Here is a 27619-nt window from a genome sequence, read left to right as displayed (position 1 = left end):
TGTATCATCTAGTGTGCTCAGGGTTTTCCAAACCCAGGTGTCATGTGTGAAAACAGGCTGCTTTCCAGAGAATCCAGGAAATTGCCACCTCTGGGAGTCATTGTACACACTGGCACCCTGAAGGGCACTGCTAATTCCTGAGTCTTAGACTTGGCTGTGGGTGTGCATGCCTGTTAGCCGCAGGTACAGTGGTCTTAGAAGAAGGGACGCTGCATCCAGAACCATGAGCTAGTAAACCTCTGTTTTTTGTTTTTTAAGATTTTTAAGGGAGGTGGTTCTGGGGTTCAGCACTGATCTTCTCTGACCCTCTCCTTTCATTAGAAAAGGAAAATAAGACCCAGGGAGGAAACTAGAGCTGGTGAGGGTCACCCGACTGCTGAGTGATGGAGTCCTTGAATTTGTGTGTTGGTGCAGTGTACCAGGAGGTAGTTCCTGCTACATGCATGTGCGCTCAAGGCCTGCCTTTGGCCTTGACCAGACAAGGCACGAGAACTGATGCAGGAGAGAAGAGTCAGAGGAAATGAGGGCCTCTACCCAGGTGCATTATGGGAGGTAAAGGCTTGGCTCTAGACATTCATTCTCCTTAGCCCTTGGGCTCTCATGCTCCAAGAAATTGTGGTAGAGACCCAAAAGTGTCTGAAGTGTCCCTCTGAGCCAGATCCTCCTATTCCTCTGGTGCCCGCATTGTCCAGGTACAGTGATGGTATAGCTCTGAAACCGTCCAGCACCTGTGCTGGGGTGACCATCTTCTTATGCCCATTCTTATATGAAGAAATGCGGCACAGGAGACACAGTGTACACAGCCTTTAGGATTTAAACGGGGCTGCCTGGCTTCTGGTCTCTCCAGCAAGGTTCTCCCTCAGTTATCCCTCTTACAGAGCAGCTTCTCTTCTCTTGTAGAGTGTGTCCTGCCCTGAACTCTTGGACCAGCATTATTCTGTGGATGTGACAGAGGCTGAAAACTCAGTGCAGCATCCAGTCACCAAGAGTGCAACACGTCGTATTGTCCATGCAAACACAAAGCCCGATCCCAGTGACCCCAGTGCTGGCCACCGTTGCTTATCACTGTGCCCAGAGCTGGCACCTTATGCCTCTACCACGGACAGCAAGCTCAGCAGTGTCCGCCAGCGGCCCATCGCCTTTGACAATGCCACCCACTATTACCTCTACAACCGCCTCATGGACTTCCTCACCAGCCGAGAGATTGTCAACAGGCAGATCCATGACATTGTGCAGAGCTGCCAGCCTGGCGAGGTGGTCATTCGGGACACCCTCTATCGCCTTGGGGTTGCTCAGATCAAGACGGAGGCCCAGGAGGATGGAGAGGAAGAGGAAGTAGCCTCGGTGGTAGAATAAGCCAGGTTTTTATGTACAGGGCCTGCATCATCTCTCTCAAGCCATAATCTGGCCCTTGCCCAAGGCAGTCCTATTGAGGGGACCTGCAGTCCTCTTTAGGGAGGGCCTCTGACTGCTGGAACTGACCAAAGAGCTTCCATTTCATGAGCACAGTGGGGCCTCGACCTCTGGGGCTCAGGAGAGGCGCTGGGAAGCCTCTCCTTGACCTGAGAGAGCACGTGGGGGCAGGACATGGTGTTCTTAAGGATCGGGTGCTGATGGGAAGGCCGGGGCCTGGTTGCCCAGACCACCACCACCCAGGGTCCTGCACCAGGTGGAGCAGCCATTGAGCTAAGCTGTCCCACGGGGAGGAGCTCTGGCTCCTGTCCTGTGGGCTTCCTAGCCTGCCTTGCTGGCTTATTTACTTTTGGGATCCCTTGGGGCCCTTCATTCTCCCTAAAGGAGGGGTGCATTCTCTTTTCCTCCAACTCTCCCTGTTCCCACACCTGAGGAGAAGGAACAGCTCCCTCCAGGACTCTCTCTGCCCCGGGTTTGGGGGAAGAGAATCCTTCCTCCTTTCTCTGGCCACTGCTACTGTACCCTACATCCTCTGGGTCCTCAGACCCTCACCACAGAGGGGATGTGGCCAGTGGTTGTGACATAGCTGACAAGCAGTAGGAAAACTCCCTTCTGTGAAGGGGAAGCAGATAGGGCCATAAGCAAACAGCAGCATGGGCTCAAGTGCCCGTGGTTTGCTTAGGGCCCAGGATTGGCCAAGTGCTATTTAATTTATTGAGAGGGTGGGATAGGTGGCTTTCCCTCTCGTTCTTCCCCCAACAAGAATAAAGTTTATTAAATTATCTGGTTTTGATGAAGCAAGAGCCTGTTCAGTGCTGTGTCCCTTGGCCCTGGAAGTGGGTGCTTGTTGGTCACTTGTCAGGAGGAATAGGTGGAAGGAGGCGGTCCTAGGGAGCTTGAAGGCACCTGTGTGCTGCAAAGAACCAGACGCTGCTGGCTGTGTTAATGCTGTTAGTTTAATGTTGACAGTTAATGAGGACGAGTCGGCTTGGAGAGGAGCACGCGGTGTTTGTTTGGTGTGGTCAGCCTTGCATCAGGCCCCATACCTTCCAGCCTAGAGTGACAGGGCACTGAGTAGAACACTTTTAGCTGCCGCTCAGTACAAGATCCAGGATGAGGCAGGACTATAGAGAGTGAAGGTCAAGAGTGGTGGCCACTCCTGTGAGCTTAGGAAGGGGCCACCTGCCCCAAGAAGCCTGTAGGGAGCATCTGTCAGGGAGTCAAGCCTTCAGCTTACCCACAGTCTTTGAGACCCTGTCTTTTGAGACATAAATCAGTCTTTCCATTGAAACATGAGAGTTTGGGACGGGTTTTTTTAAATGGGAATAAGATGGAGAAAGAGAACTAGGGGTGCACCAGTTGGCGTAGTAAATAGAGGCTAGCACTGTGAGAACCCCACTGGCAGTGATAGCCCAGGCTCTGGGAACAAACGGGGCCTCTGACCTCCCCAGACCCCTCATGTTCTCTGAAGTGTCAGAGCTGGGCCAAGCTGAGGGCGAAGTCCATATATATGTTCTCCCCATGTCGCCCATCCCATGGAGGAGGCCGAGCTGGGACGTGGAGAGCGGCAGGACTCGGCTCTCCCTCCCACTTCAGCAGAACTGGTAGTTGTTAGGCTGCAGCAGGGGCTGGGCGATGTCCCCTGGCTCACAGCAGGCCAGGTGCTCACTGGAGCTCTCCTCTTCTGGCTCACTGCTGCTGCCACCGCTGCTGCCACCACCACTGTCACTGCCGCTGCTTGGCAGGTTAGCATAGTCCTGAGGTGGGGAGAAGCCAGAAACAGCTGAAGTTTTCCAGACCTGGCCCAGCCTGCTCTAGCCAGCCAGGCATCTGCTCCATCCCTCTCACCTGGTCTCTCCTCTCTAGTCGGGCCTGTTCCTGGAGGAGGAAGCAGATCTGCTGGAAGGTGGGTCTTTTGGTAGGCTCCAGGTCCCAGCAGGACTGCATGATGCTGTATCTGGAAGCAAGACAAGTGTTGCCCATGTCAGCCTCCTCAGGCACATCCATCACCAGGGAGAGGTGTCTCGAGAAGGACCCCAGCACTAGTCAAAAGTAAGTATGAGGGCTAGAGATACGGCCCAGTGATACAGCACCTGTTAGCATGCTTGAGGCCGCTGGGGTTCAAAGCTAAGTAGAGAACCTCAATGCAATGAAGATGGAAACCTGGCGCTAGCACCTTGTACACAGAGACCAGGGCCGTGCACTCTTCCAACAACTACCGAAACCCTAGAACCACCCACCCCTGGGTTGAGTGCCTTTGCGTACATGTTCTTCGGTGCAAATACAGGCTGGGCCATTTGATATCCATCCTTCACCAGTTTGTAGAACTTGTTGTTCACTAGGATGCCGGGGTAGGGGTTCAGACCTGCAGAGTCCAAGATCACATAAGAGACCATACTTGCTTCCCGCTTCCCCAGCCACACGCTTCTCAGGCAGAGTGTAAAGGGCCCATCCCAGCTCGGACCCAGGGCTCCTTAGGTGCAGCGGAGTGCACTAAGTACCCTTGGGCTTTGGGAAAGCCACAGCCCTCATTACCAACCACACACAGTCCAGCAGGGGCTCTCGAAGCAGACGGAACAAAGCCTGAGTTGTGAATTGGAAAAGGGATCACTTGGTAGTACAGTTAAGGACTCAGCACAAAGGTGCTGAAAGTGACTGATCTTCAATAGCATATAGGCAGGTGTCTGAGGGGCAGTGGCATTCTGGGGCTACTGCAGGGCAGAGGCGAGTGAAGGAAGGACCCAGGAAGTGTACATCGGCCAGAGGGTCTGAATCCCACACAGGTGCTGCAGTGCTGGTTCAAGAGCCCTCACCATCCCATTGCTCCTGCCAGCCCTTGCTCTGTCTTGGACACCAGACATCTTTGAGTAGATTTCGTCCATGAGGTTCAAGACACCGATGGCATAAGCCAAAGACTGGTCAGCCCTAGGCTGCACCTGAAAACAGGTTTAGCAGCTCACCAAGTGAGAAGATCTCCCAGAGGAGGATGCCGTAGGACCACACATCACTCTGAACTGTGTAGACGCAGTCAAAGATGCTCTCTGGGGCCATCCACTTTACAGGCAGGCGGGCCTGACAAGACAGTACCATATCAGTCAAGGGCTCTCCACAGCCTGCCCAACCAACCACTCTCTCTCTCTCTTGGCACTCACATTGCCCTTGACAACATAGTTGGAGTCATTCATGATGTCCCTAGCCAGTCCAAAGTCCCCAATCTTGGCCACATGTCCGCTGGTCAAAAGCACGTTTCGAGCCGCTACGTCCCGGTGGATGCACTGAAGAAAGTGCAGAGAGATTATTAGTCTGTTTATCCTTCCCTGAGGCCTGAGGACCAGAGGAGGAGCATGAGGTCTTGGGTCTCTGTTGAAGTAGATGCAGGTTTGGGTAGTCTACTGTCTACTCCTGGCTAAACCTGTTGCAGGCCTGAGGTCTGAGACAATTTGATGTGGACAATTTAACATTTAGAAAGCCCCACAGCCCTGTTTCCAATGGCCCTCTGGCCCTCTGAGCCACAGGGCTGCTCCTGCCTCAGAGGCAATGAGTCCCTGTGCTGTGAGCAGCCTGTGGCCCACCTCATCCATAACACCAGCAGCTGCCACCTCCAAGTACACAATACCAGGTGCTTCCCCAAGCATTTGCATACACAATAACCCGTTAGACCCCTAAACAATTCCTGCGAATACCCAGTTTTGCAGACACAGACCCTGAGGCTTACAGAACCTAAATTGTCATAGCAAAGAGAAGAGCCAGAAGTCACACCATTGCCCCTGTAAACTGCTCTGAGGGTGGTGGTCTGAGCCCCAACATCCTTACAGCTCATCCAACAAGACTGTTTTATAAGGAGAAACAGCTGTTGTCTAGCTTGCTTGGCTGAGTGAGACCATTGTTAAGCCTGTTGGTGGCCACATAGGGAAACAGGCATACCAAGGCTGAGGCTAGACCTCCAGGAGTCTGCCCTGGGTACTGCTTCCTCCCGCTGCCTCCTGAGGCCCTCTGTACATTCCTCTTATTCCTCCGTTGCTTCTCACTGGGCCACCTCCCCTCCTCTTCCTCATTCCCACAGCCAGTAGGAATTCACCCTTTCCCCCACCCAGACTCACGTTTTTAGAAGCAAGGAAGGCCATGCCCTGAGCCACTTGGCTGGAGAAGTGGAGCAGGTCCCAGAGCTCCAGGGGCCGGCTGGCCTCTTTGTCCAGATCTGTAGAAGGCAAAGGCATCGGGGCAACCCTGTCACACCTTGCTGTTCCTCAGCCCCAGTTCCTGGCCCCTAGGCCCATTCACCCTTCTCTCCCTCATCCTGGTACCTCCGCACCTTGCTTAAAGAAGGAGTCACTTGAAGAAGTCGAGACAGGCCTCATCTCCACATAGGTGTCTATGCCCTGACTGGAGAAGCCACTGTCCCTGGGTAGGAAAGAGAAATGAGAAAGATCCCATCACTGCCTAGCCCAGGCATTGCCCTCTAGCTGCCTTGTGGATTCCCTTAGTCACTCAGCAGAGGGGAAGAAACCTAAAGGTCAGCCGAACATCCCTCTCTGATAAGGGAGGCCCTATGCTACATTCGACTTGAGCAATCACTGTGCCACGTTTAGCCTTCCCAGACACACCCTTTAGCCAGAGACACCCCTTTCTGTCATTAGACGGCTCTGCCTGCTCAAAGTTCTTCCTTGCTCCTAATGCCAGCATGCTCCTGGGATTTTCTTCTGATCTTCATCCTCAAAGGCAGGAAGACTGTTATCTCTAGCTGCCCCGCTGGGATGTGAGTCCGTCCCAGGCCCCTTCCCTGATCTCTCTGCACAGCATTGCACAAGTTAGCCTCTCATTCAAAGTTCCTCGAGGAGGGTGGCACTATGGCTCCGGGAGGAAAGGTACTGACTGCCAAGCCTGAGAACCTGAGCTCAATCCCAGGGAGCCATCGCGTGGAAAGAGAGAGGCCCAGCTTATCCATTACAGATAAATAAGGGCAAAATCAAAAAGTTTAAAATCACACAAGAAGAGGGCTGGAGAGATGGCTCAGCAGGTGAGAGTACTTGCTACTCATTCAGAGGGAACTGGGTTTGGCTCCCAGCACCCACATGGTGGCTCACACCTTTAACCCCAGTCCTAGGGTAGCAGACACCATCTTTTGGCCCATTGTGAGCAGCGGGAACACAGGTACACACAGACACACACTCATACATGTTTTTTTTTTAATCGCTTGGAAAGGTTTGAATATTCCCCATGACCAGAGCAGTCAACTCACAGCATTAAATTTGCCCAGATCTAGAGCAGAACTTAAATTGGCTCAGGGCATCTAAGCCCCAGAGAGTCTCATGTCCCTGTAGGTTTGGGTAGACAGGCAACACCCAGAAATACCCAGACACTTGCTATGGTGACAGGCCACCTGGAGAAGCACAGTCCTACCCCAACAGCCACTACTGCGGGTCAGCCAGACAGGCCTGGTTTGTCAGCAGCTGCTCAACACCTAAACTTTGTCCATGTCCTGAGGCTTCTAGGAGGAGAAACTAGGATCTCCCATTAGTGTCCATGGTCCCATCAGTCACCATCTCTTTGTTCTGGAAGCCATACTTCTTTAGTAGCATGACTTGGGATCCATAGGTCGAACCTGTTGCTTTGCCTGTCTATGCACTTGGAGAAGGGAGCCAGCCAAGCCACCTCTTCTCCCTTTAGCTCCCCAAGTCTTAGCAGCTGTACACTTCCCTGGTTCTGAGTGCAGCCTGATCCCAGCACTAGGGCACAAGCTACCATGACCCAATACTGAAACTCCAACTTAAAACAGCAGGCTTAGCCCAGGTTCCCCCTCTGCCCCATTCATGGGCAACATGAAACTTGTTTCTCCCCCTCTCTGCTTCCCCATATGGCTTTGTCCATAGCCTCTGGTGGCTTCCAGGAATCCCAGAACAGCAGAAAACCCTGAAGGTTAAACACTCTGTTGTCTGAACTGGAACTGAGGCCCGAGTGCACTAGGAACCTCGCCACAGGCCAGGATGTTCTGCTACCTCCATCCAACAACTAATAAACTCTGTTCTCACTTCCCCTCGGGGGTGTAGAGACACATCAGCCACTCCTCACTGGAATATGTGTCCTGTGGCCCCCGCAGACATACTGTGGGACAACCAGCATTTCCTCCAACCTCTGGCCAGGGATCCAAGTTTGGGCCTGGGAAAATCTTTCCACACATGAAGGTCATGTGTCCATGAACCCATCTCTCAACTTTGAGCCTACCATCTTTGTCCTTCACATTCCTGGAACATGGTAGGTATGCAGATATTTATGGAATGATGGAAAAGTGTGGTAAGAAAGCCTTAGAACCTGGGGGTAGGTATTCTTCATAGCCCAGATTGGGGACGGGGCTTCCCATCCTGGCTCCTCTCTATCCTGTCCTATGCCAGCGAGCTACCTGCGCACATATTTCTTCTCCAGGTGGATGTTCTTGTAGCTGGAGTCTCCCTCAGGGTCCTGACCAGGACTCAGGCTGGGTCCTAGCATAGCCTCGGCCTTCCTTCGGAGAAAGTTGAGTAGGTCTCCATAGCAGCAGTATTCAGTGATGACCAGGACAGGTCCTAAGGCAGCCAGAAGTGAGGGTGAACGAGGTGCACCACAAGGCCCCACTGCCCACGTGAACAGGGGTCTTTGGCCTGGGGACCAGTATACCTGAGTTCTAATCTTGCAAAAGCCAATGACAACTTACAAAGCTTTCTAAAGAGGAGTTTAGCCTAGCCTAGTGTGACTGTGCTTGAGGCTGAGACAAGAAGATCTCAAGTTTAAGGCCAGCCTGGGCTACATAGGAAATTCCAAACAAGCCTGGATTAAAATGAGGCTGTCTCTCCAAAAAGGGAAAAAAAAAGAAAATTTTACCTCAAAAATTCTTTCTTCAGAGGAGGCCCATGGTAGTTCATTATAGAACAAAGCCACTTCATAATGAAGAATAAGGGATGACTTATAGTCTTGGTGCATGTAAGTGTGGGGTAGGGGCTTCTTAAAAGCTGGATTTGGGGTTTCATGCTAAATTCCCTGTTAAGTGGGCTCAGGGGGCTACACATGGATATCTGCCTCAGCCATGAGCAGCTCTTGCTCTGTCTGAGTCCAGACTGGGAGTAACAGAGATTTGGAGGCAGGGATCTTGCAGACACTTGAGCAAATGAGAAGGGGAACTTGGAGCCAGATGTCCAGGGACCCTTGGATACTCAAGACCATGAGTCCCCCCCCCCAACCCCACCCCACCCCACTCCCATTCAGCTCTTACCTCCGTGAGTACAGGCTCCCAAGAGGTTGACTATATTCTCGTGCTGTCCCAGGTGACTCATGATCTTCAGTTCTGACATCAGGGCCTCCTTCTCATCAGCATGAGCCGTGGCTGGGAGATGGGACCAAAGTCAGAGCAAACAGGGGGGCCACCCAGAGACCCAAAAAGAGGAATGAGAAATGCAGGCGTGCAAATGGGAGGGAGGGAAGGAGGGAGAGAGGGAGAACCGATCCCAACGGGTTAGACATATGGGAAGCACCTCTTGTGACAGCAGAGCCAGAGTATTTGCAGCAGGTACCACTTCCCATCCCCCCATCCCCTCTGCATCTCCCCCACTCACACTTTAGCATCTTCACAGCCACCTTCAGCACTGCATCTTCTTTGCCCAGACCAAAGGCTGTAGCCTCCACCACCTTCCCAAAGGCACCAGCTCCTAGAGTCTTACCTATCACACACACATGGGCTCCTTAGGTTCCTAAGGCCCACAGGGTCCCTGCAGGCCCCATATGCCCTATGATGGGAGATCACAGAGAGCTAAGCGCTCTCTCTCTCTCTCTCTCTCTCTCTCTCTCTCTCTCTCTCTCTCTCTCACCAAACTGCAGGTTGTTCCGAGGGAACTCCCACTTCTCATTATAGGGCAACTGGGTAGGGTCAATGAAGGTGTAGCTGTTGCCTTCGTAGCTCTCGATGATCTTCCAGCGCACCTGGTACTTCGGCTTCTGCAGGAGGAAAGGGAGGCATGGGGCTGAGGGTCTAGCAGCCCGACCTTGCACCTCACCTCCCAGGAGCATGGGAGGACAATCCAGAAGCTGTCAGCCTGCTATGTGCTGAGAGGGACCATGGCATCTTGTGGACAGAGCATCCAAAACTAATCTGTGCTTGATTCTGCCTTACTATGTGACCTCCCCTCCTTTGTCAAGGCTCAGTCTCATTTAAAACTGTTCACTCAAAGACTCAGATGATTCCCAAAGCTCTCCCTTGATGACTCTGTATTTGACATTTCCTGGGCCAAGGTGGAGGAGGGTAGAAGTTGAGAACTAGCCACTCATCCATGGACCTGTCCACTTGCTCACCCAAATAGTTTATGTTCCTAGTTCTGTTTTGGGTGCTAGGGATTGGGCCAGGATCTTATATATGTGTAAGTACATACTATACAACTAAGCTATTCTCCAGCCCTGCTTTCATTTTCAATTCTAGTGAAATACACAAAACAGATAATGGACCATCCCAAACATTTCAAGCATATACCTGGGTGGTATTGAGTTTATTAGCAATGATAGGAAACCGATATCTAGAACTCTACTGACCTTGTAGAACAAGCTCTGCTGTGTCCAGTGAAGAGCACTCCCATACTCCCCCTCTTTCTAGCCACTGGAAGGCATGAATTTATTTTACTGTTCTGAGTATTTTGTATCAACAGTCACGTGACATCTTTTGGGACCGGCTCCTTTCGCTGAGCGTCATCTCATCATCTCAACTACCCTGAAGTCAAACTTTGCTCTCTTCTCCAGGCTGAACAATACAGCCTCCCAGACATTTTACTGAGCATGTATTTCTTTGTTTGTTTGGTTGGTTGGTTGGTTTTGGTTTTTTGAGACAGGGTTTTTCTCTGTGTAGCCTTGGCTGTCCTGGAACTTACTCTGTAGACCAGGCTGACCTTGAACTCAGAAATCCGCCTGCCTCTTGAGCATGTATTTCTATCATCATGCATGATCAACTCATTGTTAAACAAGGCAGCCTCTTGGCCCCATGGGGCTGGCATTTGAATGGCTAAAAGAGACATTCAACTTAAATACATAAATAGGGAACAGTCAGATAATGCCTCAAAAGACGTGCAAATAGTGTCAGGTCTGTTATTGGAGTGTCTGGACACTTTCTGATTGACATTGAGGCTACAGGTTGAAGCCACATCTGGTACTGTAATTTTGGTCAAAAGCTCCTGGCTAGGGAGGGTATTAGCCCTAGTGGGGACTGTCCAGCTGCTGTTTTGCTAAATGGATACAGTAGTGCCTGTCAACTAACCTTCTAAATAAGTCTGCTTGTCCCCATAGATAGTGCTGTTCTCGGCTTTCCTTGGAGAAGCTGCTGTTTGCAACCGTCAGCAGTAACTGCAGAGACTCATGACTGACAAAGTGCTGAGAGTGAGAGACCAGTGGACACTGGGCCATAAAGGAGACAGCCAGCTGCATCGCTCCGGGACTCAGGGGACACCATAGAAAAGAATACAAGAGCTGGCATCGGCTGGACAGTTAGGCACTACTGTCAGCTGGGCGTGATGTGCCTGCTGCCCTGAACTCACAGCAGCTGTGGGTACCTGCCTAAGATCCGGACAGGATCAGTCTTATCAACATCCCGTCGTGGAGGAGGGAGAGGCTCACAAGTGCTCCCCACCCTGAATATCTGCAGGCAGTTAGTGATTACTGGTGGTGGGAGAGATGTTTTCTTCAATTGTATAGCTTAATCTCTATAAATAACTCACCTACACTCCTGCAAGCAACCCTAATGATAGATATTAGAACATATGCATGCATATATACAAGCACACAAACACACAAATATATATACATACATACATATACATACACCTGCGAGCGAGCACACACCTATTCACACACATACACAAATTAAAGTGAAAGAGGAGTTTGGGGACAGAAAGGGGAACATCAGATATGAGCAGGGGACAAGAGAGGGTAATGGGAGGTGAATGTGAACATTATCATCAATATACATTAGGTACATGTTTGAAGATGTCACATGAAATTCATTATTATATATTATAGTATATAATCAATACATACTAACAAATGCTATTTTAATTTTTTATTATTTTATGTATATGGGTGTTTTGCCTGCATGTATAACTGTGCACCACATGCATGCCTGTTATCCAATGGGGTCAAAAGAGAAGTTTGGATCCCCTAGAACTGGGCTTACAGATCATTTTGAATCAACATGTGGTTGCTGGAAATTGAGCCTGGGTCCTCTAGAAGAGCAGTCAGTGCTCTTAACCTCTGAGTCATATTTCCAGCCCAGAAACAAATGTTTTAAAACATTTGAAAAAAAAATAACATCATGAAGCCAACGAAGCAGGGTGACAGGGCAGAGAATGGTATAAGGAGAGTCCCTGAGGAGGCAGAAGTAAGTGTTCCAGGCATAGAACCCACAGATGCTGGGCAGCCTTGAGATGGGTACGATCCTGACAAACTCCGGAAATAGGTAGGTGACCATGTGACTTAGTATATAGAGGGGAGCCTCCAGGCAGGAAGGTCAGAAAGCCTCTAAGACAGGGGCTGTCTCCTAACTCTAGAAGAAGGAAAGATGCTGAGGAAGTGCCCTCCGACAAAGGGGGTACCCTGCACATCACACATTCTGCTGTCTCCAGTTCCCTCTCAGGTTCTCAGTAACAGAGGGAGGGAGTACTTCACCTTTCCCTGCCCCAGGGGCAACTGCATGAGAGCATCATGCCAAGAGCTGCCCTGAGAAGAACTGAGGGAAGGCCACATATATGGGACAGTGAAAGCTAGGCTGGGGTGGTGGAGGACACCAAGACTTTCAGTCCCCAGACCAACTTGTGTTCAGTCAGGCCTTGGGGACAGGGACTGGGCTGTGTCCAGCAACCAAGGTCCTTCCTTCAAGGGTGCTTAGCAAGAGGAGCTAAAGGACGCATGAGTTAGTGTTGGGGAGGAGGTAGCCTATTGCTGAAGTCTTACAGGCAGAGGAGAGTTCATGTAGCTACAAGGAAGACCTTGCAGCTGGCCCTTTAAGAGAGAAGACTGTAGTTAGACATAAGGAAGGACAGCCAGTGGGCATGAGGGCACACACTGGCATCCTTGGGAGATGGAAGCAGAAAGATCAGGTGTCTATGGCCAGCCCTAGCTACAGAGGGAGTTTGAGGCCATCCTCAAAGCTATAGGAAACCCAGTCCCCAAAACAAAACAAAACCAACCAACCAACCAAACAAACAAACACAAAACACCACTTCTAGTAACAGCAACAATAAAGCAAATGCATGTTATGGCTTGGGCAAAGTGGCTGAAGTGAGCTCTGGAGAGGAACTCCCTCTGGCTGGGTGACCCCTCCCGTCACTTCCATCTTCCATCTCCAGGAGTTTCTGTGGCTGCAACTGTTTTCCTCCTAGCCACTTCTGCTTCCCTTGTTCCTCTGCAGCTGGGCTGAGTCAGCCCTCCCACCTCTGCTAGGACCGTGTTGGAAGGGATGGTCTGAGGGGGAAGGGAGGTTCAGCAGGAAGCTCCCATGGCCGAATCCATGATTTGGGCACTGAGGCGCTGCCAACCTCAAGAATTCTTTCCATCCCCGGTGACTCTGGGGTCCCGTCCTTGTGAAGGTAGAGTGGCCTGCGAGGTCCCTTCCTAGAAGGAGGGATGGCTGGAATGCTTTGCTCTCTTGGGAGCTGGGCCTAGCTAAATCCTCACTGCAGATCAATTCACTGGTTGCTCATTGCTAGCCCTAAGTTGAGGCTCTCCACTGATTCCTGGACAGAGATTGAAGAGGGCTTGGGAACATCAGACCTTGGCCACCCTCCCCATCAGGCCCTTGGTCTGTGGGGTAGATATTGAGCCTGGGGATGGTAAAGACCTGGGCACTTCTCCCTGGAAGCTCTCCAGACCCTCCTCCTTCAATTTAGGCCTGGGCCTAGAATCTGTTCAGTGGTTTCTTTCTGAGTCTACCCTTCCCTTCTCTCTGCCCATCATCCTCCGTACCTTTTCCCTATCTCTGGGGCCAGCTGACTCGGGTCCTTTCCTCTTCCCCTGTGCCTTCCCCACTGTTGCGGTTTCTCTGGGGGACAGAAGGGGATGACTCAGCCCTTAGCAGAAACAACCCTTCCATAGACAGGCCATGTCTCACTCAGACCTGGGGATAAAGACAGGTGGGGCCAAGTCCCCTACCTACAAAGAGGTTGAGCAGAAGAGAGCTGCTAACTAGACTGCCTCTTTCAGGTCTTTCTTTCAGGATCAACTCAGTCAATGGACATCTAAGGGTGAAGGAGAAAAGGCCAGCCCGAGGCTGCAGGTCCCCTGGCTTTGGGCTACGTAAGAAGCAGGTAAGTTTCCTGGATGGGAAATGAGAAGGTACCCGGAGTGATATATTCAGAAAATGGTGTTGTAGAGAGAGCTGAGGTGCCTTAGACCACCATTAGGTGAGGCCTGTCAGTCAAGGCAGAAAGAGCTCTGAGATCCTGGTGCTTGTGGAGCACCAGAGACAGCTTTTAGTTCCATATGAGGAAGGGTTTTGTGTTTCTCCACGGACAGGTAGTCACGGCAGTGACTAAGCTATGTCTGAGTGGCAAGTAGCAACCAGAAGCCACTTTGGTGTGTGGTCAAGGAGATACCAACTTCAGCCACACTCCCATCCCAATGTATGTGAGCCAACTGGATCTGCAGACAACTTCCTCCTTGCAAGGAAGCCCACTGACTACTGTCTTTGACACCTTACCCCTCCCTTATACATGCAAGTTGGAGAATCTTGGTAACAGCCTGCCACCTTGAACTCCATTTTACAGATGGAGAAAGGAGCTTTAACATACCCACTGTCCTATGGTCTCACAGGCACACTCATTTTTATACCTTCTCCTGCCCCCAACAGGAAAGCTTAGGGTTACAATGTTAGGAGCTCCTTGGTGTTAGCCCATATTGATACACAGAAAACTCTTACTAAAGAGCTCTAGTTGCATGACAGCCTGTCAGAATGAGCAACCATGAGCAGGGGCCATCCACATCTGGCTCCCTCAGATTCCTGGCCCAGTTCTGCTGCCCAACTCACCTGTTTGTACTTGTACAAGAGCAGCAACAACAGTAGCATCAGCAGAGACATAACAGACATACAGGCCACCACCACTGGAGTGAAGAGGGACTCATCAGGGAGCTGCTTGCTTTGTCCTTGAAGAGGGAGACAGAGGAGTGAACAGGTGGGGAGATGTGTATGTAGTCTCACCCCTCAGCCAGTACTCAGCCACTGCTTGCATGCAAACCCCAGTGAGGGGGCATTATCACTCCCCCTTGTGGGCAGAAAGGCCTTCTGGGGATTGCACCTAAATTCTCCTCAGCTTTCCTGTGGTTTCTCTTTGTGTCCTTAAAAGCTCAGCAGCCTTCTGAGTCTGAGGAGTAGCTCAGGGACACCAGGTCTCACCTTCCTGACCTCTAATCCTAGTTATCTTGATGGTGTAGAAAGGACACAGTTCATTTCTGTGCTCAGCTAGGAGCTCAGGTCTCTTAGTAGATGAGTGACAGTAAACTAGGACATCTCTGAACATGTCATGTGTGTCATCCTTCCAAAATGAAGGATGTCCAAAACAGGACTTTGCTGCTAGAGGAGTGAGGGGCAGTAGAGGCAATGCTTGGTACAGCAACAGCATTCCTCACAATGACTGCTCCACCACTTAAAACAGCCACAATCAACAGTGACACAGAGCATTCACAGACAAGAGGGACAACCAGTCTGGCAGCCAACTGCTCCAGGTTACTGACTGGAGGACATAATGGGCATGATCCCTCCTTAGCCAAGCAGAAGCCAAGGGTCTGCCCTGTTCAATTTGGATTGAGAGCCTCACCGAGGCCCTGACAAAATAGGTGCCTAATCCTAGCTGTTTAAGGGCCTGAATAGGCTGTGGGCTTCTGAGTGAGACCAAAAACAGATGCAAGCTACATATCAGCACTGGGCAAGCCCTTGCATGGTGTCTCAGGATTGGGGAGTGACAGGGAACAAGGAGGGAACTGGAGAGAGATGGAGAAGCATCCTCTCTAGCCCTGGACTTGCAATGAGCTGTATTTCTTCATCCAACTCCTCTCTCCCTCATACAAAGAGGAGCAGGAGCCAAAGGATCAGGCTCTGTGTCTCTCTGTTTCTCCGTCCTTTCTCAGTCTCTGACTGTGCCTCTTTACCTCATTCTTTTTTTCCCCCCGCTCCCTGACTTTGCCCTTTCCTCTTCAGTCCCCAACGAGGGACACTGGACCTCTCCATGTAGCTGTGCCTGGAGCTCTGTGGCTCAGGATTAGCCAGGGTGACCCAGAGGTGAAACTCAGCATGACTAGAACCTTTTCCAAGTAGGAATCCCTGGGTGAGGGAGCAAGTAGTCTCTACATGCCTGATGTCCATTCTTGCTGAGGAGGTGGAACGATGGATTACCTAGGGAGAAGGCCCTGAAGTACTGAGAGCTGTTACCCACACTGTTGTGGGTTTTGCAAAAATAAGTCATGTTGTGCTTTAAGGTCCCAATGGGCAGCTGGCTCTGAATGGTCACTCTGTCAAAGGGCTTCTGACTCAGGACTTCAGGGTGGGTGTCATTCCAAACCTGCAAGGCCTGGGCTTCATCACACCTGGAACAACAGACTTTGATTCAGGCTTTAGGGTCTCCCGAATCAGTATGCCCTTCCAAGTCATGGGTACCCAACCCAGACTTAGGCTCACCCTAAGGAGGAAAACCAAGCCCACTGACCTATCGGTGTGGCCCCTGCACTCCATCCATGTCACGCTGGGCTGAGGGTACCCAGAGACGTCACAGAGCAGGACATCAGAGCCATTCACAGGCATCCATGTAACACTGACCTCTGGGGGATCTGAGGAGGAAAGCAAGGATGGAGGAGGGCAGGCTCTGCCTTAGGGGTGAGGGTCTCAATCTCTTGACCACCTGCCCTGCTACCCTCACCCCTCCCAGTACACCCAACCCTGGGCAGCCTGTCCCTATCACTCACATCGCAGGGTGAGCTCAAAGGTCAGATTATTCCAGCCTGCCTCGTTTTGTGCCATTAAGGAGTACTGGCCCGCCTCCGAGGCCTTTACACGGTTCAGAAAGAGCTTGAATGAGTACCTGCAAGACAGTTAAGAGATGCTGCTGTTATCATCAGGCATCCTGTGCAGGAAAGTGGCACACCCTTTGTTCAAGTTTCAGGGCACAGAGGCCTTGTTTGAGAGCCAGGTCCTCCTCAGAAGTGTACCACGGAGACCAAAGAAACTACCTACCCCAGGCCGCCTCTGTCCTCTCATCTAAGAGGATGCTTTGCCCCCTGCCCCCAGAGGTTTATTAGAGATGATGTTTGCAAGGTCCTGGGAGATACATGACAAGTCCCCCCGTGCCCCCTTCTTATCACTGAACTAAGTGTTCACAACACCAGGACCCCTACTGAAAACCCCCCTCTCCCAAGGGATGGTGACAGAGACAAGAGACCGCACTGCTTCTGATCCGTGCTATCCTTGTTGCCTGTGGGACTTTAGACTTTCAACTGCTAAGGTCTTCCTTTAGCTCTGAGAGTGGTGCTGATTTTTTCATGGTTTTTGTTTTGTTTTGTTTTCACAGGCTTGGCCCGAGGGTTGAAGGGATGTGCATTTAGAATGCTGGACAAGAACCTGACTCATGATAGGGACTTAATAATTTAACAGTGTCCTTTATTACAGAAAAGTCTGAAAGCAAAAGCTGTTTTCTTAGTTTCTAACTGATCATGTGCCCATTGTGCATAGAGTTATTGTTTGAGACACGGTTGGATACAGCCCAGACTGGCCTCAAACTTGAATCCCGATCCCTTTGCTTCTGTTGCCCATAGTAACCATGTGTCCTCATGCCCAGCTAGTGAGTGCATTATTTAGGTAATAAACACATTTTACAGGACTAGGGAGATGGCTCCGTGGTTTAGAGCACACCCTCTTGCAAAAGATCTGGGTTTGGTTCCCAGCACTGACATGGTGACCCCTCTCCCAACCTCCAGTTCCAGAGGATTTGACCTCCACTTCTGACTCTGCAGACACCAGGCACACACGTGGCACACATGTATTCATGCAAGCAAAGTATACACATAAATTAAAATAAATATTTAAAATACACTTTTCCTCCTTAAGACAGAGTTCCTCTGTGTAGTCTTGGCTGTCCTGGAACTCACTTTGTAGTCCAGGCTGGTCTCAAACTCAGAGATCCACCTGCCTCTGTCTCCTGAGTGCTAGGATTAAAGGTGTTACAATACATTTTAAGATTGTGTTTTGCTTTGTTTCTTGGTTTTTTTGAGACAAGGTCTCTCCATGTAGTCCTGGCTGTCCTGGAACTCACTCTGTAGACCAGATTGGCCTCAAACTCACAGAGTTCTGCCTGCCTCTGCCTCCCAAGTACTGGGATTAAAGGTGTGTGCCAACACCGCCCAGCTTAAGATTTATTTTTATTTTACTTTATGCAAGTAAATGCTTTGCCTGCTTGATTGTGTGTGTGCCCAGTGTGTGCCTAGTGCCCACAGAGGTTGAAAGAGGGTATAGGATCCACTGGACCTTGAACCCTGATCCTTTGCAAGATCAGCAAGTGCTCCTTAACCATGAAACCATCTCTCCAGCCCTAATGAGAGCAAAGTACCAGGTTTTGCTTGAACAGGGCCTCTACAGCCACTGCTTGACTAAAATTCCCTTATTGAGAAGACATCCTCGGACTGTAGGGTTGGCTTACCTAACAACCTTCAGGTGCTGCAGTAGGAGAGTAAAACCCTCAAGGACACAGTCCATTCAGAGATAGGCAGCATAGCTTTACAGTGGTGGTCATGTGACCAACCCAAGTTCTAAGAGTAGACTGGTGCCAGCAGAGGGGGTGCAGAGGAAACATGTCCCCGAAAATATCCCAGGGCCTAAGGCGAGGACTTCTAGAAGGGGGTTCTAAGGACAATTACTTCTTTGGCAAATGTATGATTGTGTCCCTCTGCCCCCTCCCCATGTGACTTTGGCAGGTGCCTCCTGTGATTGCTGTCTCAGATACATCTTGGGGTGGAAGTCTTGGTCATTTCCTACATTGGCCATAACGAGGACAGGTGAAGCTGAGAGGTTCCCAGGAACCCTGACAACATGTAACTCCCAGAAATGGTAGAGTAGCTGAGAAAAGCACTGGACTCCCCAGTGACACAAGGCACACACACACACACACACACTTGTGTGGGGGCTGATAAGCCGTACCTGTATATGGTCCTTTGGGTGATAAATTCAAGCTTGTGCTGCTCCTCAAAGAATGGCCCTAGGTAGGTCCAGTTGTAATGCTGTAGGCTAGGGTAGGCATCTGCATGGACTGTGAGGGTGAGGCTGTCACCCACAGACACCTCCTGCAAGAGGCTCTGCTCAGAGGTCAAGTTTAAGTAGGCACTCTCTGGAAATCAATGCAGGAGATCTGGCATCAGTGGGGAGATGCCCTCCTTCACGTGTTCACTGGACCAACCACCCCTTGACGCAGGGTCTGAGCACATCTATGCATCAGGTTTAGAGCCTCCACCCAGCCAGGACTCACCTCTACTGCCTCTTTTCCCACCACCATCCATTCATCCACTCAACTGTGCAAACTCCTCCCACAACCTCGATGACCTCTCTAGTCTGGACTCATCCATCACCTTGGACCACTGGGAAAATCTAATTTAATTTACTCTCTCTTTCTCTCCGGGAGCACCAGGAAGTCCTGTTGATCCAAGTCTGACCTAACCTTCCAACTGCTTCTCACCTCCTCCAGGAGAAGTTCTAGATCCTTATATGGGATCTCAGGGCCATCAGACCAACTACCTGCCCAGTTTACCTCTCTGATCTCATGTGGCACCTCTCATCTGTGCCAACCCAGCCCCACTAGCCATCTCCTTCCTTGAATCCAGCCTGTAGAGCTATCTTAATGGCACAACCGCTGCTCCGTGAACTGGAGCCCTCTTGCCCAAGTGTCTGAGCTTGCTCTCCATCAACTTCAAGCCTAAACACACATCTGGGCAAAAGTAGTATGAGCACACACATTTATGGAATTGACTCCTGAATGCCTGCAGTAGGAAGCAAGTTGGCTGGTGGTGTAACAGGAGGATAACCTTGCATGAGTTCTGCCTCTCTTCCCTTTACCTGGCAGCGTTCGGAGGAGCTCCCTGTGTGTGTGCTCTGAGGCCACTGACTTGTGCTTCCCCCATCTCCTCCCCTCTGACTCTCACTCAACACATGGTCCCTTAGCCGGTCACACTGCTAGAGCATACTCCGAGCCCCTTCCCACCCTGTAAAACTGCTGTGCTGTGGGCTTCTCAGCCTGTGGAATGCCACTGTTCCCAACTCAATAGCCAGGCAATGGGAGGGCACATTAAGCCCATCATTCTTCATCACCATGGTTGGCATCCTCACCACTTGGTCCATCTTGATCTACATTCACGATTGTGGCTGCTTCCAGCATCCACTCCCCCCTACATCCAGCACCAGGGTGAGTCTTCTAATGCGGTATTTTCTTGCACACTCTAGCAGTGTGGATCTCACCAGGGCTTCTTCCAGGTTTTCTAAATGTACTCATAGACTATTAATACCCTCATTCATTTTGTTTTTCAGATAAAGGAATTGCGGCACAAAGAGGTTGTTCGATATTGATGTTTGGCAGAGCCAAGTTTGATGACATGCAGAAGTGTGTACTCCTGGCTGCCAGTCCCTTTTGTGTAAGCTAAGCCCTGTGAAGACCTCAGCCCTGACCTCTCTACAGGGTAGGGTGCAAATTCTCCACCCACTCCATTAAAGCTCCATCGCCAGCAGCCTCCTGCCTCAGCTTCACTTCCTCATCGCCATTGTACATACTCCGTATGTCAGATGTTCTTAGCTGCTTCAGTGTCTCAGAGATGCTTGGGTTCTCTTCCCTTGGGCCTTGCACATGGTGTCCCTCTTCTAGATGTTCCATTCCCTTCCTTTCTCACTGAGGACCAACAATTACACTACCACCCACCTTGCCCCAGCTTAGAGACCCTGGTTAGAGGGACCGCTGGTGTTTAAGAATACAATCACTGCAAAGAGGCACTGTCTGTTGGTGTGTCCACATGATACCCTAATGCTCTCAGAAGTGACCCACATGAGCTGCAGTAGGGAACTGCTGGGCTCTGATCCCAGCCCAGAACAGAATACATTTAAGTAAACCATGACCCACGCTCTGCTGGAGGAAGTTGAGTGTCTAGGAAGTCTCCTAAGTTGGAGCTCCTGGATTAAGCCACCCTCTTCCCATCATCACCTTCATCTCCCAACAGCCACAGGCCTCCCCCATCACCTGATGCTCACCTACCACCTGGAAGTTCATGGTAGCCGTGCGTGTGCCAGCATCATTGCTGGCCACACAAGAATATATGCCAGCGTCTTGGAAGTCCACAGTGTTGAGACTGAGAGCCCGGACTTTTTTATAACAGTTATCTTGGAAGTCACTGTTTAGGGGGATTTCCAGCTGTAGACAGAAAGAATTGAGATGACTTAAGCAATCTAAAATTGTTTAGGATCTGAATTCAAATCCTCCACCTTTAAAACGATGGTCTGCCTGTGCACAGCAAGGGACTGAACTCTGAGTCTCAATTGCTTCATCTACAAAATGGGGGAGAATTTTGGTCCCCTGCCCTCGGTTAAAGTGAAGGCAGACTCACAAAGCAAGGGCTCTGGACTGACTGGACCTGACACATGATTAACATCGGGGTGAGGAAGCTAAGAGGTAGCCTCTCCATTCCTTCCAGGGGGCTCCTCCTCATCTTCATTCTCACTCAAAGTCTTTCTGGACTAGCCACCATGCCTCCGTGCGTCTAAGGGAGCCTAGGAACTCCTCTTTCTGTCAGAAGGAAGTACTCTTCAAGCTGCAGCAAAGGTACAGGGTAATCCCTGAAAAGTGTTAGATTGCCACCCCTATCCCTTAACAGCCCGAGTCAGCTGCTGCTGGCACGGGGTCTCAGACCCCTCTTCTCTAGGCCACAGCCATGTCCCCTGCCCAGAAAGCTAGACTGAACAGAAGATGCCTCTGTGCTGAGGGGGATGGACAGACTTCCCCTTGTCATCTCCTTCCCCCCAGGGACTGACCTTGGTGTCTCCACGTTTGAGGATAACGTTGAATCCAACTTCGGCATTAGTGGCCGAGCACACGATCTGCGCAGCCTCCCCTCGAATCCGCACCAGCTTGCTAGGCTCCAATTTTATGTGTGGGGGCTCTGGGTGGACTGAGAACAGAAACACAAACCATGAACCTCCAGGCTCGCTGACATTGCACCCAACACCATGGGGCAGGATACTTGGTCAGGGTCCCATCATTCTCCCACCCCAAACCCTGGAGGCAGCCTTGATACCTCCATGTTCCCAACAAGCAAGTCACTAGTAGAGTCCACTAGCTATATTACCCACGAGTCCTATTTCTCAACAGTGTTTCAGCCTCCTCCTGCCTTCCATGTCACCCACCTCCTGGCAGACAAAGTCAGGTCCCTCTCTTGCCCCCCCCCCAACCTGAGTAAACATTCACCCTCAGAATAAAGCCAGTCCCTGGCTGGTCACGGTGACACACATCTTGACATTTAGCACATAGTAGGCACAAGTAGGAGTTCTAGGCTAGCCAGAGCTAAAGAGTGAGACAGGGGTCTCAGAAAATAGGGGGGAGGGGTCCATGGGATGCTTGCTGTACCTGCTAGGCTTTGTATCCTGCTCTGCAGCTGTACTAACCTAGTCCATCACAGAGCTAGCATCTGCCCTCTTTCCTATAGTACTTAGCTTTCTATGCCTTTGAATGATGGCTGCTCTTGTACTGTCAGTTTGCTGCTGCTGCTGCTGCTGCTGCTGGTTGTTAGTTTGCAGTGCTGTATATTAAACCCAAGGACAGAGGTACGGAGGGTAACTGCTCAACTGAGTTATATCCCCAGCCCGTGTGTGTGTGCATGTGTGTGTGTGTGTGTTCATGCACGTGTGAGTGCAGGTGGCCACAGTAGTGCCCATGTGAACGTCAGAGGACAACTCACTATAGTAGATGTTCTCTCTTCTACTACAAGAGTTCCAACTTGGTCACTAGCCTTGGTGGCAAGTGACTTAACATACTGAGCCAGCCCCTGGTGTTTTTGATACTGGCTATCATTACATAGCTCAGGCTGCCTAATGCTGGGATTACAGATGTCCTCCACCATGTCCAGTTCCAACTGGTGATCCTTAAGCCCCCAAGTTCTTCGAAGAGCTCGTGTGTAGCAGAATTAGCCTCCCCACTACCCCTCACCCTGGCCTTTCCCATTGCTTCTCCTACACAGTCTGCATCTACCTTCTAATCTGCCTTTCTAGTATCATATCTAGTCTAAGTAGATGACACCGTTGGCTATCAGCACCATGCCTGACACACAGAAGTCACGGGGCAAGCCTAGAAATTGAGTCTAGTATCCTGAGGGGTGGAGACAGCCTGGACCAGGACATATAGAGGTCTCCCTACAGTGAGGATTTCTATGCCAAATGCTCTTTGGTCAATTACCCTGTTTAGCTCATCACAGCTGGTGTCATGGTCAGAGTCCCACCCTGCACACCTCACCCCACTTGCCCTGGAGAGAAATGAGTAGTTGAAAGAAGAGAGAAGAATTGTTTCTGTCTTCCCCACACCCATGCCTGGCTGGGTTTTTCCCATCCTACATACCTCGATTCACCTTAAGCCGGATGCCAGTGGAGATGGATTCCCTACTATTCACCATGGTCTTGCACACATAGGTATTGCTGTCAAGGACTTTAGCCTTGTGGATAATGAACCCTCGCCATGGCGAGAAGGAGTAGACCGTTTTGCGTGAGACCTGCCTGCCCCACTCACGCATCAGTGAGACACTGTCCTTCAGTGCGGGGTCAGTGATCAGACAGGGCAGCACAGCTTCCTGGCCCTCAACCACTGTCACCTCCTGTGCCAGCAAATTCCAAGACTGGGCCGGATCTGGGAAGAAGAGAGTTCAAGGTGACAACTGAACATTCGTGACGGGAGGATCAAAGGCCTGAGCATCTGCCCGATGCTCTGTACTGGACCGTTCCAGGTTGGCTTCTAGAGCAAGATGCTCCTAAGGCCCTTGTTGCTACATGACCTCAGGCAAAAGATTCAAGCCCATCGAGACTCTGGAGAATGGGGGTAATCATAGCATCTGCCTCACAAACATTAACATTGCTATAGGTGCTTAGTCACGGCCAATGCTTACCCTTGTAAACTGAGCCCTGCCAAACTATGCATGTTGATGCCAGGAGCTAGCCCTCCTGCCCAACCAATATGGGGAATTTGGAGTCCTCACCTTTGACATACAAGTGAATGGTGGTACTGCCCGCCGTGGGGTCTTCAAGCTCGGTACAACGGTAGGTCCCAGTGTTTTTGAAGGTCGCGTTTCTTGTGGTCAGGATGCTTCCAGGAGATTCAGGGTCCAAGGTCCAGTAGGGAGAGATGGGGCCATCCCATTCCACGCTGCCATTGCTCACACATCGCAGGGTCACCGTTTCACCCGGCTCTACAACCAGTTCTGGGCCACTAGGCTCGATGACAGGGGCCCCCTGACCTGAAGGAGGTGGCAGACACAAGTGAGGCCCAGGGTGCACCCCAGATGTCCCCCAACACTGGACTATGCTTTGGAAGGGATAGCTCTGGTTCTGGAATGAGTCTGGACCCTTCAATCAGCTTCCAACTCTATTGACATCTGCCACTCTCAGGAGGCTCATCCCTGAGACCTGCCTGGGCGCCTCCTTAGCCACACATGTGGGCTTCTCCACAAAGCCACAGAGGCCCAGCCTTCAGCATCGTTTCCCATCCCAGGAGAGGACACCATCAATCTCGTGTACTAAGCAGGCCAAGCCTGTGTAAGCAAGACACGTTTCGAATAAGCCAATGGAGAAACAGATAGCCAAATCCTGGGCCATCTTCCCTCACATGGGAAAGAAAAAAAGACACGTGAGTTCTTAGCCCAGTAGAAAGAGATCTTCCAAGTGTCTCCTGCTGCCCCCACTCCTACCACTGGGCATCAGGTCTGTGCGCTGTGGGGTGGCCTAAGACCATCCATCCATCCTCCTCCCTTTTGTCTTTTCACCCACACGTGCAGACAGTGAGCACATTTCCCCGCCATGCTAAGCTGTTCAGATGCCAGGAAACCTTTGTATCATCCCCTGCTCCAGTACAGACTCATTGGGGGCTCAGAATGCCATGCTTATGAAGGAGACTGCTGAGGTACCCAGTCTGCCCTCGCTTCTCTGAGCCTGCTGGGTTTCTTGGCAGCCAATCTCTTTTAAGGAAAATTTGCTTGAAGGCGAAAGGAGAACTCAAACCCCCTGTCAGGTCTTAGGGAAGGAGGCTCGTTGCCTGTGTGGTGTCAGCATTTTTCCCAGGCTTGAAATAGGGGGGAAGGGGGGAAGTGAGAACTGATTCACAGCCTCCGAGGGCCTGGCAGGCACCCCCGGCCTGTGTGGGCGGAAACACATTGCTGGCACCCGGCTGGCCCTGGTTTCCGCCCAGCCTGTGGCCCTTCGACACTTGGGCTCTCACTTCTGCTTCCCTGGCCTCCTGGCCATTGTCCTTCTCACACACTGAGGGACTCTTGGCGATGAGTGCTGGGTCTCAGAGCACACTGGGCACAGTCTGTCTGTGCTGTGCCACTGTCCTGTTTGCTGACCCCGCAAGTCAACCCTTCCTACACAGTGACAGGGCAGCCCTAAGGGCATCAAGCCCTTAGAGGACTCCAGGGTTTCCTACAACCGCTCTCAGTGGGTCACACACACATACACACACGCACACACACACACACACAAGCCCAGAAATGAAAGTCTCGTCTCACAAATGATTTCAGCCTGGTTTAATGTCTGCTCACTCTGATTCAAACCCTTTGGAAACATGTGGCCTGTCTGCCCAAGCCTCCAACCAGCCAGAAGTGGAACAAAGGAGAGCAGGGTGCCGCTGCTGATGTAGGGCTCTGGCTCTCCTGGGCAGTGATCAGCAGGAAGAGGGACGAGCTATTTCACCCTGGGCTCACATTGACTATGGCTAGAGACCCTGATAGCCATTGACCCTCTGAGCATCAGATGTTCTTCTGTCCTGTGAGAACAATCCCAGCGGCCACCTAGAGGGCAGTGGAGCATGAAAGTCCTCCTGACCCGCCTGCTGCTCTCAGGCCGTACTGCTAATGTCCCTCTTGGGCCTGCTACATGGTAGCTAAGACCTTAACCCTAAAGGTCACAGGACACATCTTTGGGTTCTATGACTCTGCTCCTGCCTTATCCCCCAGACACTTCTCCCGGGCTACTCTGCTCTGCTTATCTTTGTCTCCTGTCTTGGCCTCCAGGAAATGTGCTCCGGGAGAAGCTTCCTTCTTATTTTCTGCCTAGCCTGTTGCCCTGGATATTTACACGGAACAGGGCTGACGCATTCCACGTAAGCCGCATGACGGTCTCACTTCCCGCTGGCAGGGTTGGTGGGAGGGAAGCCCGCTGATCGCTACCTTCCCTTGGATGAGCACTTGATGGCCACTGATGCCCTGATCCTGGCCATTCTTCATCTCACATCTCCTTTCTGGAATTCTCCCCATGACCCAAACGTTCTCCTCTTTGTACTTGCGAACTGGACTCTTCCACCATCAGCTCCAGGAGGCTCCCCAACCTCTTGCACTCCTGACTACCACTCAAAGAGAAGAGGCCAGTCTCTTTCTCTTTCTTTCTCTCTCGCTCTTTCTCTTTCTCTCTCTCTGCCTCTAAATGCTTCAACACTATTCCAGCTCCTACAGAAGCCCTCATGGTCCCACCCACTCACCAATAATCTTCCAGGTTAAAACCCCAGGCTTCCCACTGATATCTCCCAACTTCTCTTCCTTTTGGAGCTGGATACAGACAGACACACACACACACACACACACATACACACACACACAGGCACGCAGGCACTCACACACTCACACACTCTGCCCCACAAGCAGCCCTCGAGATAAAGACTGAAAAGCAGTGAACCAAAAAATCACAGGATTTTCTGGCATGAGAGGAATAATAATTGTCTCTTTCTTAGCTGAGTCAGGGCTGCATTGACACACACATCTGTCACATGCCCTTTAACAGTATTCTTAAGAATGTGTGCTTTCTCATGCATACATACCAATCCCATTCTACTAGGAATGTGCCAGTGCACGAGCCAGTGAGATCGGCTGAGCCAGCAAAGAGCCTTCCACGGACTGTCATCTCACCAATTCCCCAGGGACCAGAGTGAGCCTGTCCTTCCCCACCATCTTCCCTCAAGGTCTTTCCAAATAAGCAGTGGTGTGGTATAGAACATGTGTTAGGCCAGGTGGAGCCTAGATGGAATCCTTGCGCTGCTCTGAGCCATTTATGTTAGTTCTCACCCTCAGCCAGACCTCCTCCAAGAATGGGAATTCTGAAGCAGCTTCTGCTACCCAAGAAGTTGGGGGAGGGGGGAGATACCTAGGAAGACAGTGTCTGGGGAGACCATCTTCCTTGCTTATTCATAGGATCTCTCACTCACGGGTGTTCTCCTCCAACCCCTGTCCAAACTTTTCACCCTTGAGCCCTGGGCCATAAAGGCCTTTTCTTTCCTCTACCCTGACCCTTTTCACCCAAGCCTTCCAAGAACGGGCCAGGTCCTAATTAACCACACAGCCTGCTGGGCTGTCCAGCTGGTGGGACCACTCAAGGAAGAACAGCAAAAGCTCTTGAGCAGCCCTGACGCATCAGATTTGCTCAGAAATGCGAATCTCAGTCCTGACCAAGACCTATCGGAATCTGCCTTAAAGGAGACTCTCAGGTAACACCCGAAAGCGCTGCTCTCAAGGTTAGCCCACTACTGCCCTCCCTCCCACCTGCCGATGAGTAGATGTGGATAGTGGTCCTGAAAATACCAGGGTCACACTCAGAGCACACCGTGAGTCAAAGACTAGGCTCAGACACATCCGCAGCACTGGCCCTGGGTGGTTCCACCCACTCTCACCTACTCTTCTTGACAGATAAACACAAATCTGCACTCTTAGGCCAGAGAAGTGGAAGCAGAGAATGGGGCATCTACTGCAGGACAGCGATGCCCTCTTTGCAACACTCCCCCAGCAGCACTCCCCTTTTCTCCCCTTACCATGCCAAACTATGGCCAGCAGCAGGACCAGAGGAGGCCCCAACTCCATAGCCTCCAGGGGATAGCGTGGACCGATGCAGGTTGGAGAGTCGGCTGGGCACGGGGCTCCCAGCTGCTAGTTCTGTGAGGACGGGAACAGATGAACA

General features: G+C 51.2%; 2 protein-coding genes across 3 annotated transcripts in view; one reads left to right on the top strand and one right to left on the bottom strand.

The window, feature by feature from the left end:
- Hmgxb3 (HMG-box containing 3) overlaps positions 1–2210 on the top strand; it is a 46097-nt gene extending 43887 nt beyond the window's left edge. For both annotated transcript variants that reach the window (XM_021151164.3, XM_021151163.3), the window contains one exon: positions 901–2210. In XM_021151164.3, coding sequence (XP_021006823.1) covers positions 901–1356 — 456 coding nt within the window. In that variant the 3' untranslated portion in view covers positions 1357–2210. The remainder of the gene's footprint in view (positions 1–900) is intronic.
- Positions 2211–2347: 137 nt separating this feature from the next.
- Positions 2348–27619, bottom strand: Csf1r (colony stimulating factor 1 receptor). Its single transcript, XM_021151165.2, has 21 exons — positions 27474–27619; positions 23662–23919; positions 23031–23315; positions 21455–21591; positions 20678–20837; positions 18590–18776; positions 16366–16481; positions 16110–16230; positions 15800–15990; positions 14438–14553; positions 9249–9375; positions 8997–9101; positions 8657–8767; positions 7811–7973; positions 5726–5814; positions 5514–5611; positions 4566–4688; positions 4374–4485; positions 3679–3778; positions 3262–3370; positions 2348–3170 (listed from the first exon to the last, which is right to left on the bottom strand). Exons 1-21 carry the CDS (start codon positions 27520–27522, stop codon positions 3006–3008), a joined length of 2922 nt encoding a protein of 973 aa, XP_021006824.1. The 5' UTR covers positions 27523–27619; the 3' UTR covers positions 2348–3005.

This window comes from Mus caroli, unplaced genomic scaffold (assembly GCF_978045245.1).
Source record: "Mus caroli unplaced genomic scaffold, Mus_caroli_1 scaffold_19, whole genome shotgun sequence".
NCBI lineage: Eukaryota > Metazoa > Chordata > Mammalia > Rodentia > Muridae > Mus > Mus caroli.
This window is presented reverse-complemented; position numbering and strand designations above follow the sequence as displayed.